Source organism: Telopea speciosissima, chromosome 1 (assembly GCF_018873765.1).
Source record: "Telopea speciosissima isolate NSW1024214 ecotype Mountain lineage chromosome 1, Tspe_v1, whole genome shotgun sequence".
NCBI classification, from domain to species: domain Eukaryota; kingdom Viridiplantae; phylum Streptophyta; class Magnoliopsida; order Proteales; family Proteaceae; genus Telopea; species Telopea speciosissima.
The window spans coordinates 72,493,877-72,508,048 of record NC_057916.1 but is presented as its reverse complement, the minus strand read 5'-3'; the positions used below and the strand labels follow the sequence as shown (position 1 = coordinate 72,508,048).

The 14,172-nt window shown below is 38.7% G+C and overlaps 2 protein-coding genes and 1 long non-coding RNA gene across 3 annotated transcripts; 2 read left to right on the top strand and 1 right to left on the bottom strand.

Annotated features, from left to right (window-relative positions):
• The first annotated feature begins 1,414 nt into the window (after positions 1-1,414).
• LOC122649021 (pentatricopeptide repeat-containing protein At4g25270, chloroplastic) lies at positions 1,415-3,167 on the top strand. The gene has a single exon (XM_043842369.1). The coding sequence runs from the start codon at positions 1,539-1,541 to the stop codon at positions 3,108-3,110; it is 1,572 nt and encodes a 523-aa protein (XP_043698304.1). The 5' UTR covers positions 1,415-1,538; the 3' UTR covers positions 3,111-3,167.
• A 382-nt stretch (positions 3,168-3,549) lies between these two features.
• Positions 3,550-6,949, bottom strand: LOC122643323 (ycf20-like protein). The gene is made up of 3 exons (XM_043836959.1): positions 6,801-6,949; positions 6,209-6,410; positions 3,550-4,121 (listed from the first exon to the last, which is right to left on the bottom strand). Exons 2-3 carry the CDS (start codon positions 6,394-6,396, stop codon positions 3,647-3,649), a joined length of 663 nt encoding a protein of 220 aa, XP_043692894.1. The 5' UTR covers positions 6,397-6,410; positions 6,801-6,949; the 3' UTR covers positions 3,550-3,646.
• On the top strand, positions 4,470-12,831 carry LOC122643332. The gene is made up of 3 exons (XR_006330176.1): positions 4,470-4,480; positions 4,618-4,621; positions 12,752-12,831. It is a non-coding gene; the product is annotated as an uncharacterized LOC122643332 (long non-coding RNA).
• The last annotated feature ends 1,341 nt before the right edge of the window (positions 12,832-14,172 follow it).

Genomic DNA, 14,172 nt, shown 5'->3' with positions numbered 1-14,172 from the left:
TGTCATTAGAGATCATGGCATTCCCATGTACACATTGCTGTTGGTTATGATCCAAGGGAACATTCACGTTTTCTTCAAATACTTTAATAATACCCTTGTAATGTAGGAAGGCCTTAGTAACTTGAGTTTTGGGGGGGGGGGGGGCCCAAAAAAAATATTGTAAGTTTATCTAATGCAGTCTTTTTTTTCGTTCTTTTTTTTTGGCACAGTGAACCCCACTTGAGAAAATAAGGGAATTTATTAAATCTTTTTGGACAATAAAGCAGTTAAATTATGAAGTTCATCTGGGAAAGAATACTTCCAAACACACTCAAGTGAGGGTAAGACAATGCCTACTTAGAAATGGAGTGTGCACACACATTTTTAACTCTACAAATATGAGAAAAAGAGTAATAATCAAAGCTAAGCATAAGGAGCGCTAACATCCAAGATGATTGTTGACACCTCAATTGGTGCGGTCGCCGAACCATCCTGAAGGCAATGAATTAATGCATGACAATTATAATGGAATGCAACCCGATTCAGTCCAAGATCATCAGCTCTCTCCAATCCCAATCTAATAGCCATTGCTTCCCCAATAATCTTACTTAAAAATACATGTTCAATGGCAATTGAAAAGATATCTCCACACTCTTCTGCAATAAGGAACCCAAACCCATAGCACAGGGTCTGAGAGAATGATGCATCAATAAAGATATGATGAACTCCAAGGATATGCTACCATGGCTCTGGGTGGAAGGCTGATGTGATGATGAATGGTTGGTGGAGGAAAGTGGGCGAGCCTCAAACATTGAAATCGCTTCATCAACGTACTTATTTACCATATTCATCCAAGGACAGAAAGAAGAAATAGTCCTTTTGAAGGCTATGGTGTTTCTGTGTTTTTTTTGGTAGAAATGAATTCTGTATTTTCAAATCTCCCACAAATTGACTACATGAGTACTAAACCACTCTTTTTGGTGTTCATTTGCAAAAATTCAGGAGAGGCATATACACTCATTATGCAGCAACCATGTACATCATTTAGCAAATAGATTAATAGCATATAGAATATATAAATTTAAATTTATCAAAAGAAGTCCCTAATTTAGACTATAAATCAGTTTTTGCCCATTTTGGCTTAATAAAATCTACTCAATGACTTACACACACACAAAAAAAAAAAAAAACCCCTTGGATGTATCTAGTGAACGTGGCTCCTGCCACTGTAGGGTCTGGAAAGTGTCAAAATGTACGCAGCCTTACCCGCTTTCATAGAAAGACTGTTTCCAAACTCCAACCCATGAGATTTTCATGAAATACATGTCAATGCATCAATGTTTAATTCCTGAAGGTTGTGGACTTGAGAACTGAGATGTCCACTCCACTAGTCCACTAGTAAAGGCGGAGGAAGGGTTTCTCGTCTGTGACCTCTATGGTCTGATCCCTTGGTCTATTAGTCGTGTCTCTGTTCCATACTTCCATTCCCATTCAGGAACCTTTCCTTTCCTGAGCATGTGAGCCCAATGGTTAAAGAATCACTTGAGCGTCAATATTAAATGGAGTCCACTGTACTTGGTTGCACTTGTCGTAGCTTTTCCGTCAGCCGCTGCGGTTTACCCGAGAGCAAAAAGAGGAGGAAACGTGAACAACAACAGCGAAGGTACAATCGTCAAAACACAACCACCAATCTCTCTTTCCCAAAATCATCCCCGACTCCGCTCCTCATCAATCAGACACCCAACTCTCAAAGTAGACATGAAGCTCTCGACGCTGTTCTCAGAGACATCGAAGCATCAATCGATCGTGGCATCGAAGTTGATGCAGTAATCTTCTCTTCCCTACTCGAGACATGTTTCCAAATGCAAGCCATTGACCATGGCATCCGAATTCACCGTCTCATCCCCCCGAAGCTCCTTCGTAAGAACGTCGGCCTCTCTTCGAAGCTTCTCCGTTTGTACTCGTCGGGTGGGCACATAGACGAGGCCCATCAACTCTTCGACCAAATGCCAAGGCGTGACACATATGCCTTCGCTTGGAACTCGCTCATTTCCGGCTACGCCGAAATGGGTATTTATGAAGATGCTATAGCTCTTTACTTTCAAATGGAGGAGGAGGGTGTGGAGCCGGATCAGTTCACCTTTCCCCGTGTTTTAAAAGCGTGTGCGGGACTAGGTTTGATTCGGATGGGCGAGGAAATCCACCGCCATATAGTTCGTTCTGGGTTCTCTGGTGATGGGTTTGTGCTCAATGCCCTCGTCGATATGTATGCTAAGTGTGGAGACATTGTAAAGGCTCGAAAGGTCTTTGATAAGATTGTTCATCGCGACTCAGTTTCATGGAATTCGATGTTGACGGCTTACATCCATCATGGGCTTCCGTTGGAGGCCTTGGACATCTTTCGTCGGATGCTCTTTGCTGGTTTCCAGCCAGACTCGGTCGCCATATCCGCAATTGTATCTGGGTTTTTATCTACCAGACTCGGAGCCGAGATTCATGGATGGATTATCCGGCGGGGACTTGAGCAGAATTTGTCCATTGTCAATTCATTAATTTCGATGTACGCAGAGGTCGGGAAGTTGGATCAAGCACGATGGTTGTTTGAGTGTATGCCTGAAAGGGATGTCGTATCGTGGAATTCTATAATTTACGGCCACCGTCATGACCCACAAGCGCTTTTATATTTCCAGCGAATGGAGAATTTTGGTGTTCTGCCAGACGGCATCACGTTCGTGTCCCTGCTTACAGCTTGTGCTAATTTGGGTTTGGTGGGAGATGGACAGCGGTTCTTTCTGAAGATGAAAAAGGCATACAGAATAGCCCCACGCATGGAGCATTACGCTTGTATGGTGAACCTCTTTGGGAGGGCAGGCTTGGTTGATGAGGCTTACGAAATTATCCAGAAGATGGAATTTGAAGTTGGTCCGACTGTGTGGGGTGCTCTTCTATTTGCTTGCTCTGTTTATGGGAACGTAGAGGTGGGAGTGATCGCTGCGGAAAAGCTTTTCGAATTAGAGGCAGACAATGCTCATAACTTCGAGCTTCTGATTAAGATCTACAGGAATGCTGGTAGATTGGAAGAGGTGGCAAGGGTGAGAAAGTTAATGCTGGACAGAGGGTTGGATTCATAACCTGCCGGTGGATAAGAGCTCAGAGCACCTTTATCCCCAGTGTAAATTGCAAAACGTGAGCATGCAGCATGGTGTGGAAGCGTTGATGCCAATTCATCTAAAAGGCGATTTACATGGCTCGGTTTATAACATAATCTATTTAACATTGTAATTACACCGTTTTTTTTTGCCAGATCAGAAGGAAATTATCCTCCACATTGAGTCCAACTTCTAATCTCACAGTTCAAATTGTTCATCAATGTGCGAATGTAATATCATCCGAGTTGTTATCTCCAATTCCTTCCAAGGAAGCATCCTTGTCAAAATTCTACTCCTCAGGAGAGTACTTCAACAGTTCATCTAAGGAAGAAGATGACTTTATGAGACATATTCAAAAGCCTTTCAAGTAATCCAATGAGCTTCCAAGATAACAACAAACCCCCCCCCCCCTCCTCAATGCGGCCTAAAACAAATATCAATTATCAACAAGCCCAAAAACTACAATGCCTAAACTTAGAAAGACATGCATCAACAACTTTCAAAGAAATGGATCGTTGTCACCAGAATATGGGGGGCACATCTATATCAAAATTGAAGGGATTACATAATCCAAGAATGATAATATCCACTTCATATTTAAATGCATCCAAGAAAAGACCCAAAGAAAGCCCAGCCTTCCAATAATTAAACGCTGTGATTAGGCTCCTAATATTTTCAAGGAAAGGAAAAGAAGCCCTATACATCAGGGCTCCAATCCCCTCCACAACCACCACTGCCAAGCCAGCAGATAGAATGTCCCAATCACCTGTTTGCCCTGTAACAGTTGCAAAGGCAGTTGCACAATAGAACCCCAGCAGAAAAAATAATATCTTCATTGGAAACCCTTTCTTCAATTCCTGAATTCTTGCATATAATTTGGTTTGGAAATCTTGAATCGTTCTAGCTAGTCGGGTCCCACCATTGGTGCTACTATCAGGCGGTTCCGATCTGCCACCACCACCCATATTGCTCCTCACAGACCAGACCAACCTCCTGATCAATTAAAAAGGAACACAGGTTATGCATTTGGAGTCATTTTCAATAAGAAAGCTTCAGTTATTTCCCGCAGAAAACAAACTTAAGAACTATAATTCATTTCAGGGACTATAGAACGATTTCTGACTTCTTGGATATCACCTTAGCCATTATTTTTCAAAAGATTATAAAATCTAGAAGCAGATCATAAATGATCATCGACCACAGGTTATGACAGATAAATGTTCCACAGGCAACTTGTTATCCACCAAAACAAATAAGGGAAGATGTTTACAAACTCTTAAAGTCAATTTTACATGCCAAATTAAGGGGTTATTAAATAACGATCTGGAATTTTGCTAAAAGGGATCATATCAGTTCTTAAAACTAACAGGCTATGGCATTGTTTGACAGGAAATATACCGAAACCAACAGATGCAAACTTAGATTCTCAAAAGAGATCTTGCCTTTTAAGTTTTCAACCTCAGATCTGAAAACAATGGATCACCAACAGTTTGGTGAAGGTGTTTGAGTTCCTTCGATAACACCCAGTGAATTTTCATATTCTAAATACTTAAATTTAATGGGGGCTGTGGATGGAGAATGTGGGAAAAGACTGACCAAAAAAGAGTACAAAGGGTTAACTTTATTGAGATCAAGAGTTGCTAATTTAAAATAGAATCTAGGCAGCTGTATAAATGACCATAGGGAGTAGAATAACAGTTTCTTGGATTTCGGCTGCAAGTCATGTGCAAGCCTTTCAAATGCTTCTGTTGTTTTGTTCATGGTTTAGTCAATTTCTTTAAATTGAGAAGATCAACCAGGACTGTTCGACTGTTTCTCTGGAAACTATAGTCAGCCTACCCATTAAAGTTTAATAACCATCGTTATATTATACAAGTGCGATAATGTAGCATTAATACTCTTATTTAGGAATCCCATTTAATAGAATTCCCCAAACAGAAAATTTTTTTCAGTTAGTCCTCCAACAGCATTACTACTTATGCTTTTACAATGTCCAAGCACTCATAGGCGAAGCCTAAGAACCCATACAGACCCAGAGCCTTGTCTGTACCTGTATCTTTTATTTAATCATTTTATTTTCTCAGCCTAAAATCTTCTACCCAACCATTTTGTTTCTAAATTTTTTGGTTCCCAATCTAGTCCTGACTCCTCCAGCGGCATAAAGTTTCTCAAAATATTCCAAGTAAGTCCTCACAATCTGTTTTACATCATCAACTCCCATATCATCTACCGAAATCTTAGACGTAAAGGTATCTAATCAATGATAAACATGTTTCCCTTGTCAGATACTCTCACTAATTTCAGATTGTTGCCATGGAGAGAAAATATATATCCCCCAATTCAGATAACCAATTGATGGTTTCATCATTACTGTTCAAGAAACAGAACAATTCCCTACAGTCATCTATCTTGGAGGAGAGATTGCTTCACATCCTTCATTATTTCTTTCTGTTCTTCAACCTTTGAAACTGCTCACATATACTTCTAGGCTTTTCTTCTAACAAAAAGTGATTTTTCATGTGTTACTTCAACTTCTTTGTGACTGTAATGACAGCTGAATAACACTATTATATGCAGATAGTCATACATCTTCCTGTAATATTTATATATATGGGGAACATAATACTACCCATCTGGTCGTGCACCTTGCGTGGCGACCATGCCTAGACACAGAAACCGCCTTGGGTGCCTGGAATTTCCGCCTTTACATGGAGGCAAGGCGGTCATTTCCAGGTGGGCAAGGCAGCTTCTGTGTCTAGGCATGGTCACCATGCTAGGCGCAAGACCGGGTAGAGCTCTTTCTCCCCATGGCAGTAGCTGTCCATGGATTTGTACATCTATTCAGTTGTAATGTTTATAATAAGCAAAAAAACAAATGCCAAAAGGGCGAAAAGAAAGTATACCAGAGTTGTTTCCTGTAAACTCAACATGACTTGACGAAATGGTTACAGCACATCAATTGTATCATATCCAGCAGTAAATGCAAAGTTAAGATGAGCATACACATGAAATCATCATTTAAAAAAAAATATATTCTGTTTGCAATGATTTTGAAAATTTCCAATGAATTGCGGAGTTACTCGGTATTGTTGACTAAATAAGGTAAAGAGGCATGAAAGTTACAAAGTTGAGGACAGAGTTTCCAACTGAAAGTAAAGGCATTCCTGCGAAGACCAGTGACTACTAGAAATCTAGATCTTAAGCACATTTGAGGCAGAAGTTTAGTATCCCTTGCATACTTGGGTAACAAAAACACCTTCGTTGCCATTACAACACCTGAACCTGCAAGGAAAAAGTCGAAACGTAATACATCAAAATTTGGAAAGTAAAGAAGAAGAATCGATTAAGAATTTTAAAAGAATTGCAGAGCCCATTCTAATTTATCTCATGGTTGAGGCGCTAATTTATCAGAAAGTGACATATAGAGGCCATAATCACCGACAATTGATAGGGCTCCTTCTTCGAATCGAAACCTTGATACCACCTTGTAACCTCAGCGAGTCAAATTATTTTTAGCCAAAAGAGGAAAAAGTGAAGACTACTACAGTTGAGCTTTCGTGGGTTCTTGCAGAATTGACAGATAGAGATAACTAAATATTGAATTAATCCGGATTCCAGGAACAACAGCTATGACCTTTGGAATTTTCCGAAAGAGAATAGGAAGGGTCTTACAAGAATTTGAGGGCTTCAATATTAGCTTGTATAAGTAGGTTAGTTCGTTCTTGCTACTTTCCTCTCAGTTCCTCATTCTTCTGCTTCTCTGCACGACCATGGCGGATGACGGTACCTCTGCTCTTCGCGGGTTAACGGTTTCGCCTACAAATTGAGGGCCGAACTTTTTTGTTTCTGGTTCTTGATTTGCCTTGGTTTTGAAAAGCGGAATCGGGGACCGGATCGGCTGATTCGACTGATCCGATTCCAATTTTTTACAGACCGGAGGTAACCACATGTCCCAATTTTTGCCATTTACAAGGGGAGAAGGGGTATTAACGAAAACTAAAAGGACAAGTGATTATCTCTCACATGTACGTGCAGATGACCATTATTGTTTGCGATGTGGTATTGGGATACGTTCCCAAGACTAGATTGTCTTGGGTCCATGTGGGGAACATGCAATTTTCGTCATTACATTATGAAATATGGTGCACCCCAAATTGTTGAGGTAATGTTAATATTTTTTTGGGGAAAAAGAAGGATACTTGGTCACATGGTTTGTGTGGCTTCTGCCCCTAGATACAGTAGCACACGAAAGTATCGCACTGCCCCGATGGAAAAGCGGAAATCCCATCTAAGGTGATGATTGTTCGCGTTCCAATTGACCAGCATGCATGTGCAAGCTCTGGAGGCCCAGGCAATGATCTTTTTCCCTATTTTTTGTACCCTTTCATTTTTTTTTTGCCCATAGGCCAGTAGGGGTGTCAATCCAAGATGCAACCAGGGTAGTGTCCCAATTCCAAGAGGAGAGGGTGGAAAGGGGGTGGGGGAAGGAGGGGCAAAGGGTTGAGGTGGGAGAAACAAAGATGTCTAACATCCATGAGGGGGAGAGTCGAACTAGCGACCTCTCCCTTGGACTTAGGCCAATGCTCTACTGTGATAAGAGGTACTAGAATAGGTTCACTAATAACAGTCCACCTACTTTGCATCGTATTCAAACTTTTTTGGTCTAACCTTAGCTTCCAAGATTCACTTTTCATCATTCCAAATTAAACTCCTATAATTCTTACTGAAAAAAAAAAAACTAAACTCCTATAATTCAAAAGATATGAAAATCAAAACATTAAAATACAATAATTTCTTGGATTTTCTTTACCTATTAAGTTTTTGAAGAGTACAATTTTAGTGGGTTGCTTTTGATGCTGATGGATCTATCACTATGCTTCTTTAGAGGGGGGGGGGAGAATGTCTCTTTTACACTTCGTCACCAATATGTAATTTATAATATAATACGTTTTTTTGTCCTTTTAGTATGATGTATACTTTTTTCGAATCATGATAATTATATCATTTTCATTTTTGTATTCAAATAAGGTGCATGACAATAACATCTTTTGATAATGACATATAATGATGTGTCACAGTGTCACTTTCAAATTAATTTTGAAAATTCTTATATACCTCTATCTTAAACAACTGTTGGGAATAAAATAAGGAGCAATTAAAAGAAGGTGTCAAGTTTTAAATACATCTATAGAGGTGTCATTAGACACTCCATAATTTGATTTATTTGTTTCGACATAAATGAATAGAACCAGAAAAAAGAATGTAAAATATTTGCTTAAAGGGTTTAATTCATAGAAAGCGAATGAAGGACTATAAAGCTTTATTGGGAAAAGTAGATCTTCTTAATTTTTATAACAATTAGGACTTGAAAAGGTTGGACCATGGACAAAAATCAGATAGTATTATAGAACGGATATTCTTGAGACCATCCACTCCCCTTCCTCCTCCATCACCTCTAACCCTCGGTCATCTATTCCTCCTCTGTCCGATCATGTCCCCCAAAGAATTTATGTGCCGTCTCTTTATGAATTTAGACTTGCTCCTCCTATAGTTTCTCCTTATCTTTCTCCCTCAGTCCTTTAAAGAAAAACTTCTCTGTCCGCATTAATCTCCATCATAGGCTGACCTCAAAGTTAAAGCAGACCATGAGGATATGGACCTCTCTTCGCCTTCAGATTCTATGGCTATAGCCTCTAATGTGCCAATGATAGATATTGACCCAGAACTTTTAGCTCAATTGCATAAACCTCAACGCTTTAGCCTCGTCAGCAAACTTATGAGTTTGAACCTTCCTTATCTTTGGTGCAGGCGACGGGAGCGTGAGATCGGGAGAGGTAAATTACACACTCTCAAGGTGTAAGAAAGGCCAACAAATATGATCACAAAAATCAGTAGTAAGAAGAAGGAATTTGCACAATTCTTTAAGGTTGTGTGGCAACTCTTTAAAGATGCCGAGAGAAAAACTTCAACTCTTTAAGGTTGAAGTGAAAACTCTTCTAAATTTTCTGAGGTTGAACTCTTCAAGGCTTTCAAGGGAGAGAACACGTCATGCTTTCAACAAAATGCGCAAAGTAATTTTCATTCAAATCTCAAGTATTTTTTTACAAACAAGATAGTTGGCCTTTTACAAACAATTCAAAAGAAAACCTAAAAGCTCCTAGGATATCTCAGCCATTGATTTTCAATAGTTGAGATTACAAGCTTAATTTCTAAGAAAAATAAAAATTTAAGAAAACAAATAATTAAAAGCAATTCCAAAATATAAGGGTTATTCTAATGTGTCTTGATGCAAGCTTCAAAGTTGAAATGGGTGTCCTAATAGAGAAGACCTTATAATATTCTTGTTGCTTCTCAAGAGAGTTCAAGGGAGAAGGTGAACTTTATGGGAAAATGAAGAGACACAAGGAAGATGAATATCGTTCATGAGTTGGACTGCACATGTTTAGTGTAAAAGTCATAAACTCTTTCATTTTAGATCATATTGACCTCATTCCAAAGCCATTGGAACGAAGACTATAAAATCTACTACTTGTATGTTTTATATTTTTCAAAATTATCAATGAAAATAATCCAAAATCTCACTTGAAGTGCAGACATGTGCAAAGTCATAATTCTGGGTTATTTATTGGTCAACCTTAAATGGTCACTTTGTTGGCCTTGGTCGTTAGTTCATTTTGGACCAAAAGTTGGTGCTAGATTTTAAGATAATTTTGGACTTCATGAGCTTGAATGGGCTAATACCAGCCCACACAGTGGAGTTGGGCTGAAGTCTTCAAGATGTGGGTTGGGCCTGCATCATACTCTCATTGTTGAAAAAGAATTTGTCCTCAAATTCTCCTCCCACCCCAAAAGTGTTATTGTGCCATCGGGATCAAATACAAACCAAACAAAAAATAATAGTGTAAACATCTTCAAGAATGGATCAACATACTCGATCCGAAGAAGTTGAAGTTGAGATAGTAGTGTAATAATCTCCATAAATTGATCTTCATATGCACTAAAGGTGTTGATGTTATGCATCCATCTTTCCTTCTACACCCTTAGCAAATATTGAAAGAAAGTTGTTCACCTGCAACGGTTCCAAAAATGGATCTCAATATGGTGTCGTGTTCATCGTACCCTGCACGAAGAAATCTTCAAAAATCGAAATGTATTGTGTTGAGAATTATTTCAAATTTGATGTTGAATCTAGTTTGACGCTTTCACACAAGTTGTATTTGTCAATATGTTCATCAAAGTATTCGTCGAATATCGGAGGTTTGCTCCAATGAATGAATGGGGTAAAACGATCGGCTACAACCTTTTCCATCATCTCTTCCTAGTCTCTGATACCAAATGGTACAAGCAGTGAAAGCGTGAGACCGAAAGAGATAAATTACACTCTCAATGTCTAAGAAAGGCCAACAAATATGACTACAAAAATCAATTATAAGAAGAAGAAATTTGCACAACTCTTCAAAGTTGTGTGGGCAACTCTTCTAAGATGTCGAGGGATAGAGAAAAGCTTTAATTCTTCGTGGTTGAAGTGAAAACTCTTTTAGGTTTTCTGAGGTTGAACTCTTCAAGGTTCACAAGGGAGAGAACACATCATGGTTCTAACAAAATGCACAAAACAATTTTCATTCAAAACTCAAGTTTCCTTTTATAAACAAGATAGGTGGTCTTTTATAGGCAATTCAACAGAAAACCTAAAAGCTCCTAAGATATCTCAACAATTGATTTTCAAGGATTGAGATTATTTGCTTAATTCCCAAGAAAAATGAAAATTTAAGAAAACAAATGATTAAAAGTAATTTCAAAACATAAGGGTTGTTCCAATATGCCTTTATGCAAGCTTTAAAGTTGAAGTGGGTGTCCCAATAGAGAAGACTTTATAATATTCTTGTTACTTCTCAAGAGAGTTCAAGGGAGAATGTGAGCTTTATGGGGAAATGAAGAGACACAAGGAAGACGAAGGTCATTCCCGAGTTAGATTGCACATGTTCAATGTAAAAGGCATAAACTCCTTTATTTTAGATCATATTGACCTCATTTCAAAGCCATTGGAATGAAGACTCCAAGATCTACAACTTTTATGTTTTGCATTTTTTTAAATTCCCAATGAAAATAATCCAAAATCTCACTTGAAGTGGAGACATGTGCAAAATCATAATTTTGGATTATTTATTGGTCAACTTTGAGTAGTCACTTTGTTGGCCTTGGTCTTTGGTTCATTTTGGACCAAGAGTTGGTGCTAGATCTTGAGATAATTTTGGATTTCATGAACTTGAATGGACTGATACTAGCCCACACAGTAGAATTGGGCTGAGGTCTTCAAGATGCAGGCTGGGCCTACATCAACCTTATGCTTTAAACTCACCTACATGCTCTCGATCTCTAGAAGTTATAACAACCCTTACAAATCATAAATATAAGCTTAGGTAATTATGTGTTAAGTTCTTATGTCTAGAAGACTATAACAAGGTTCCTTTTGGCGGCCTGTGGTTCTCCACTGGACCAGACTAAATTTATGCAAGATGAGTCTAAGATCTTTAAAGATACTTGAAAGGAGTTGGAAATAAGACATATGATACTGGGGAAGAGTTGATAGAGTTGATTGGATAAGAGTAAGATTTTCAGGAGAGCTAATAAACTTAGTCTTTGATAGAATATTGAACATTAGCGCATAAGTAAAATTTGGTTTTGTTCATGTTGAGACACTAGCTAGAGAAAGAGCAGTAGACCTCCAAGAACTGCTTGCATAGCTCTGGCCTCCTGAAGAGTAGCTTTACCAAATAACAAATCATCAACAAAGGCTAAATGAGAAATAGCCTCGCTGTTTCGAGTGATACGAATGCCATTGAATGGTTTAGAATTGAAGGCAATGGCCATATGACTAGAAAAGACTTTAGCACATAACACATATAAATAAAATGAAAGTGGATCACCTTTTTTTAGACCTCTCTAGGGTTGAAAGAATGGAAGAGGGGATTATGCTATTCAAAAGAATTACTATTTGGGGAGAAATGACACAAAACATAACTCTCTCCACCCAAGGTTCAACGAAAACCAAAATTGAGGAGAGTAGAGCAAATAAAATCACACTCCATCCTATCGTTGGCTTTACTCATTCAATTTCACTATCATGAGACAAAATTAGCCTTTTTCTTAGTCTGGAGAGAGTGGAGGAGTTCATGGGCAATTAAGACATTGTCTTGAATATGTCTTCCTTTGATGAAGCCATTCTATAAAGGAAATCACCTTGTGAGGAAGAAGCCGCAGTCTATTTAAAATGATCTTAGAGATGATTTCATAATCAAAATTACATAGACTAACGTGGCAATAATCTCCAACAGCAATGGAGCAATCAATTTTCGGAATCAGTGCAATAAAAGTTTGATTCATACTGTAACTAAAAAAGCCATTAATGAAGAATGACTGTATAGCCGAAATAACGATTGAACCCACAATGTGTCATACACTCATACCTTAAGATAAAAAAACACCTAAATAGCTATCTAGTCCAAGGGCCTTGGATTCATGGATTTGAGGACATGAAGAATCTTATTCGAAGAAACTGGGCTGAGGAGAGCATCATTGTTCATTTTGGAGACTCTATTCTTGATTGATTGGTCAAGTGGAAGTGCAGTGATGTATGCAGCTGAGGCATCCTACCAGACCGACTATAGACTTGAACCTTGTTCCTACATGACCCGATCATTTTGATATATTGCTACCCTTTAGACCTTTTTGACAATGGTGGTGGTTGTGATGGTGATGCTAGTGGTGGCACAAAGAGATGTATTTGATGTCTGAAACTGCCGCTGGCAGAGGAGGATAAGCCGGATATGAAATTTGCTTCACAACTTACTGTTACAACAAGGTTTAGGAGTGGGAATCCAATGGTAATGTCGCCCTAGGGTAAGTATTTACCCCCAAGATTTGAGACTCATAGAAGCAGATCTAGGAGGGATCGATGCCTCTCTTACTACACCCAGAAATTGATTCAGAAATAGGAGAGGTTTCAAGCAGTAGAACCAGAGTAAACAATAATAGAAATTGAAAGGAATTGACCCAAAATAGCAATACTAGAATAGGGTATCAAACTGGGAAAAAAAAAAGAAACTAAAGCAAAGGATGAAGTTTTCTGACCTTTTGATAGACCTCAAGCACACAAGCGATGAATCCACAAAGTTTGAGGGGGGGGGGGGGAGAGGGAGAGAGAATTGAATCGCTAAAATTGCTATATTTAAACTTAAATCAAGATTTGAGCCTTCGGAGAGAATGGTGGTTGCCTGAACACTTAATCCCAGGTCAGTGACCTGCAAATTCTTTCCAAAAATCAAGGTTTGAGCCATTCTCTCCGATGACCTGCAAATTTTTCCAAAAATCAAGGTTTGAGCCATTCTCTTCAATAAAGTAAGGCTTTAATAATTGACTAGCAAAATGAAACAGCTGGAACTCCTAATTGACCACCAGAGATGTTGTTAGTCAGGCAATGGATACAATCTGCAAAATTTAATCTATAGAAAATTATATCCTCTAGGCATAGTTTAGGTATCGAACGAATGAATCTAGGGAGTTTACAAGGTTTCAATACAACAATCCAAATGAAATGAATTTGCTTGGACTTCGAATTAGGGTTCCTAAAGCTTTATAGTTAACGATTTTTGCGTTGTGGTGACGAATTCTGCTACAAGAACCAAATGGGCTTCTAGCTTTCTAGGGTTTGGTTTATGGAAGAAAACTGAAGAAGGAGAGAACCAGTAAAACTTTAGGCTACCTTCGATTAAAGAGTGAGATTTCGGCAATGGCTACCATAGCAGAGGATGAAGAAGAGGAAGGAAGAGGATGGCTACTCAAACACGATTTTAGAGATAAGGGTATTTTGATCATTTATTGATTTATGGCGGACTAACATCATCACTTAGCCTGTCACTCTTAGTCCCAGGAGTCTGTAAATAAAGTTTTAAAAATCATGGGGTCTACATGACAGATCAACAAAGTGGGGGTGCATAACATCTTGACTCTTTAGTTGTTTCCTTTTTCCTCGGAGAGGCCGTGA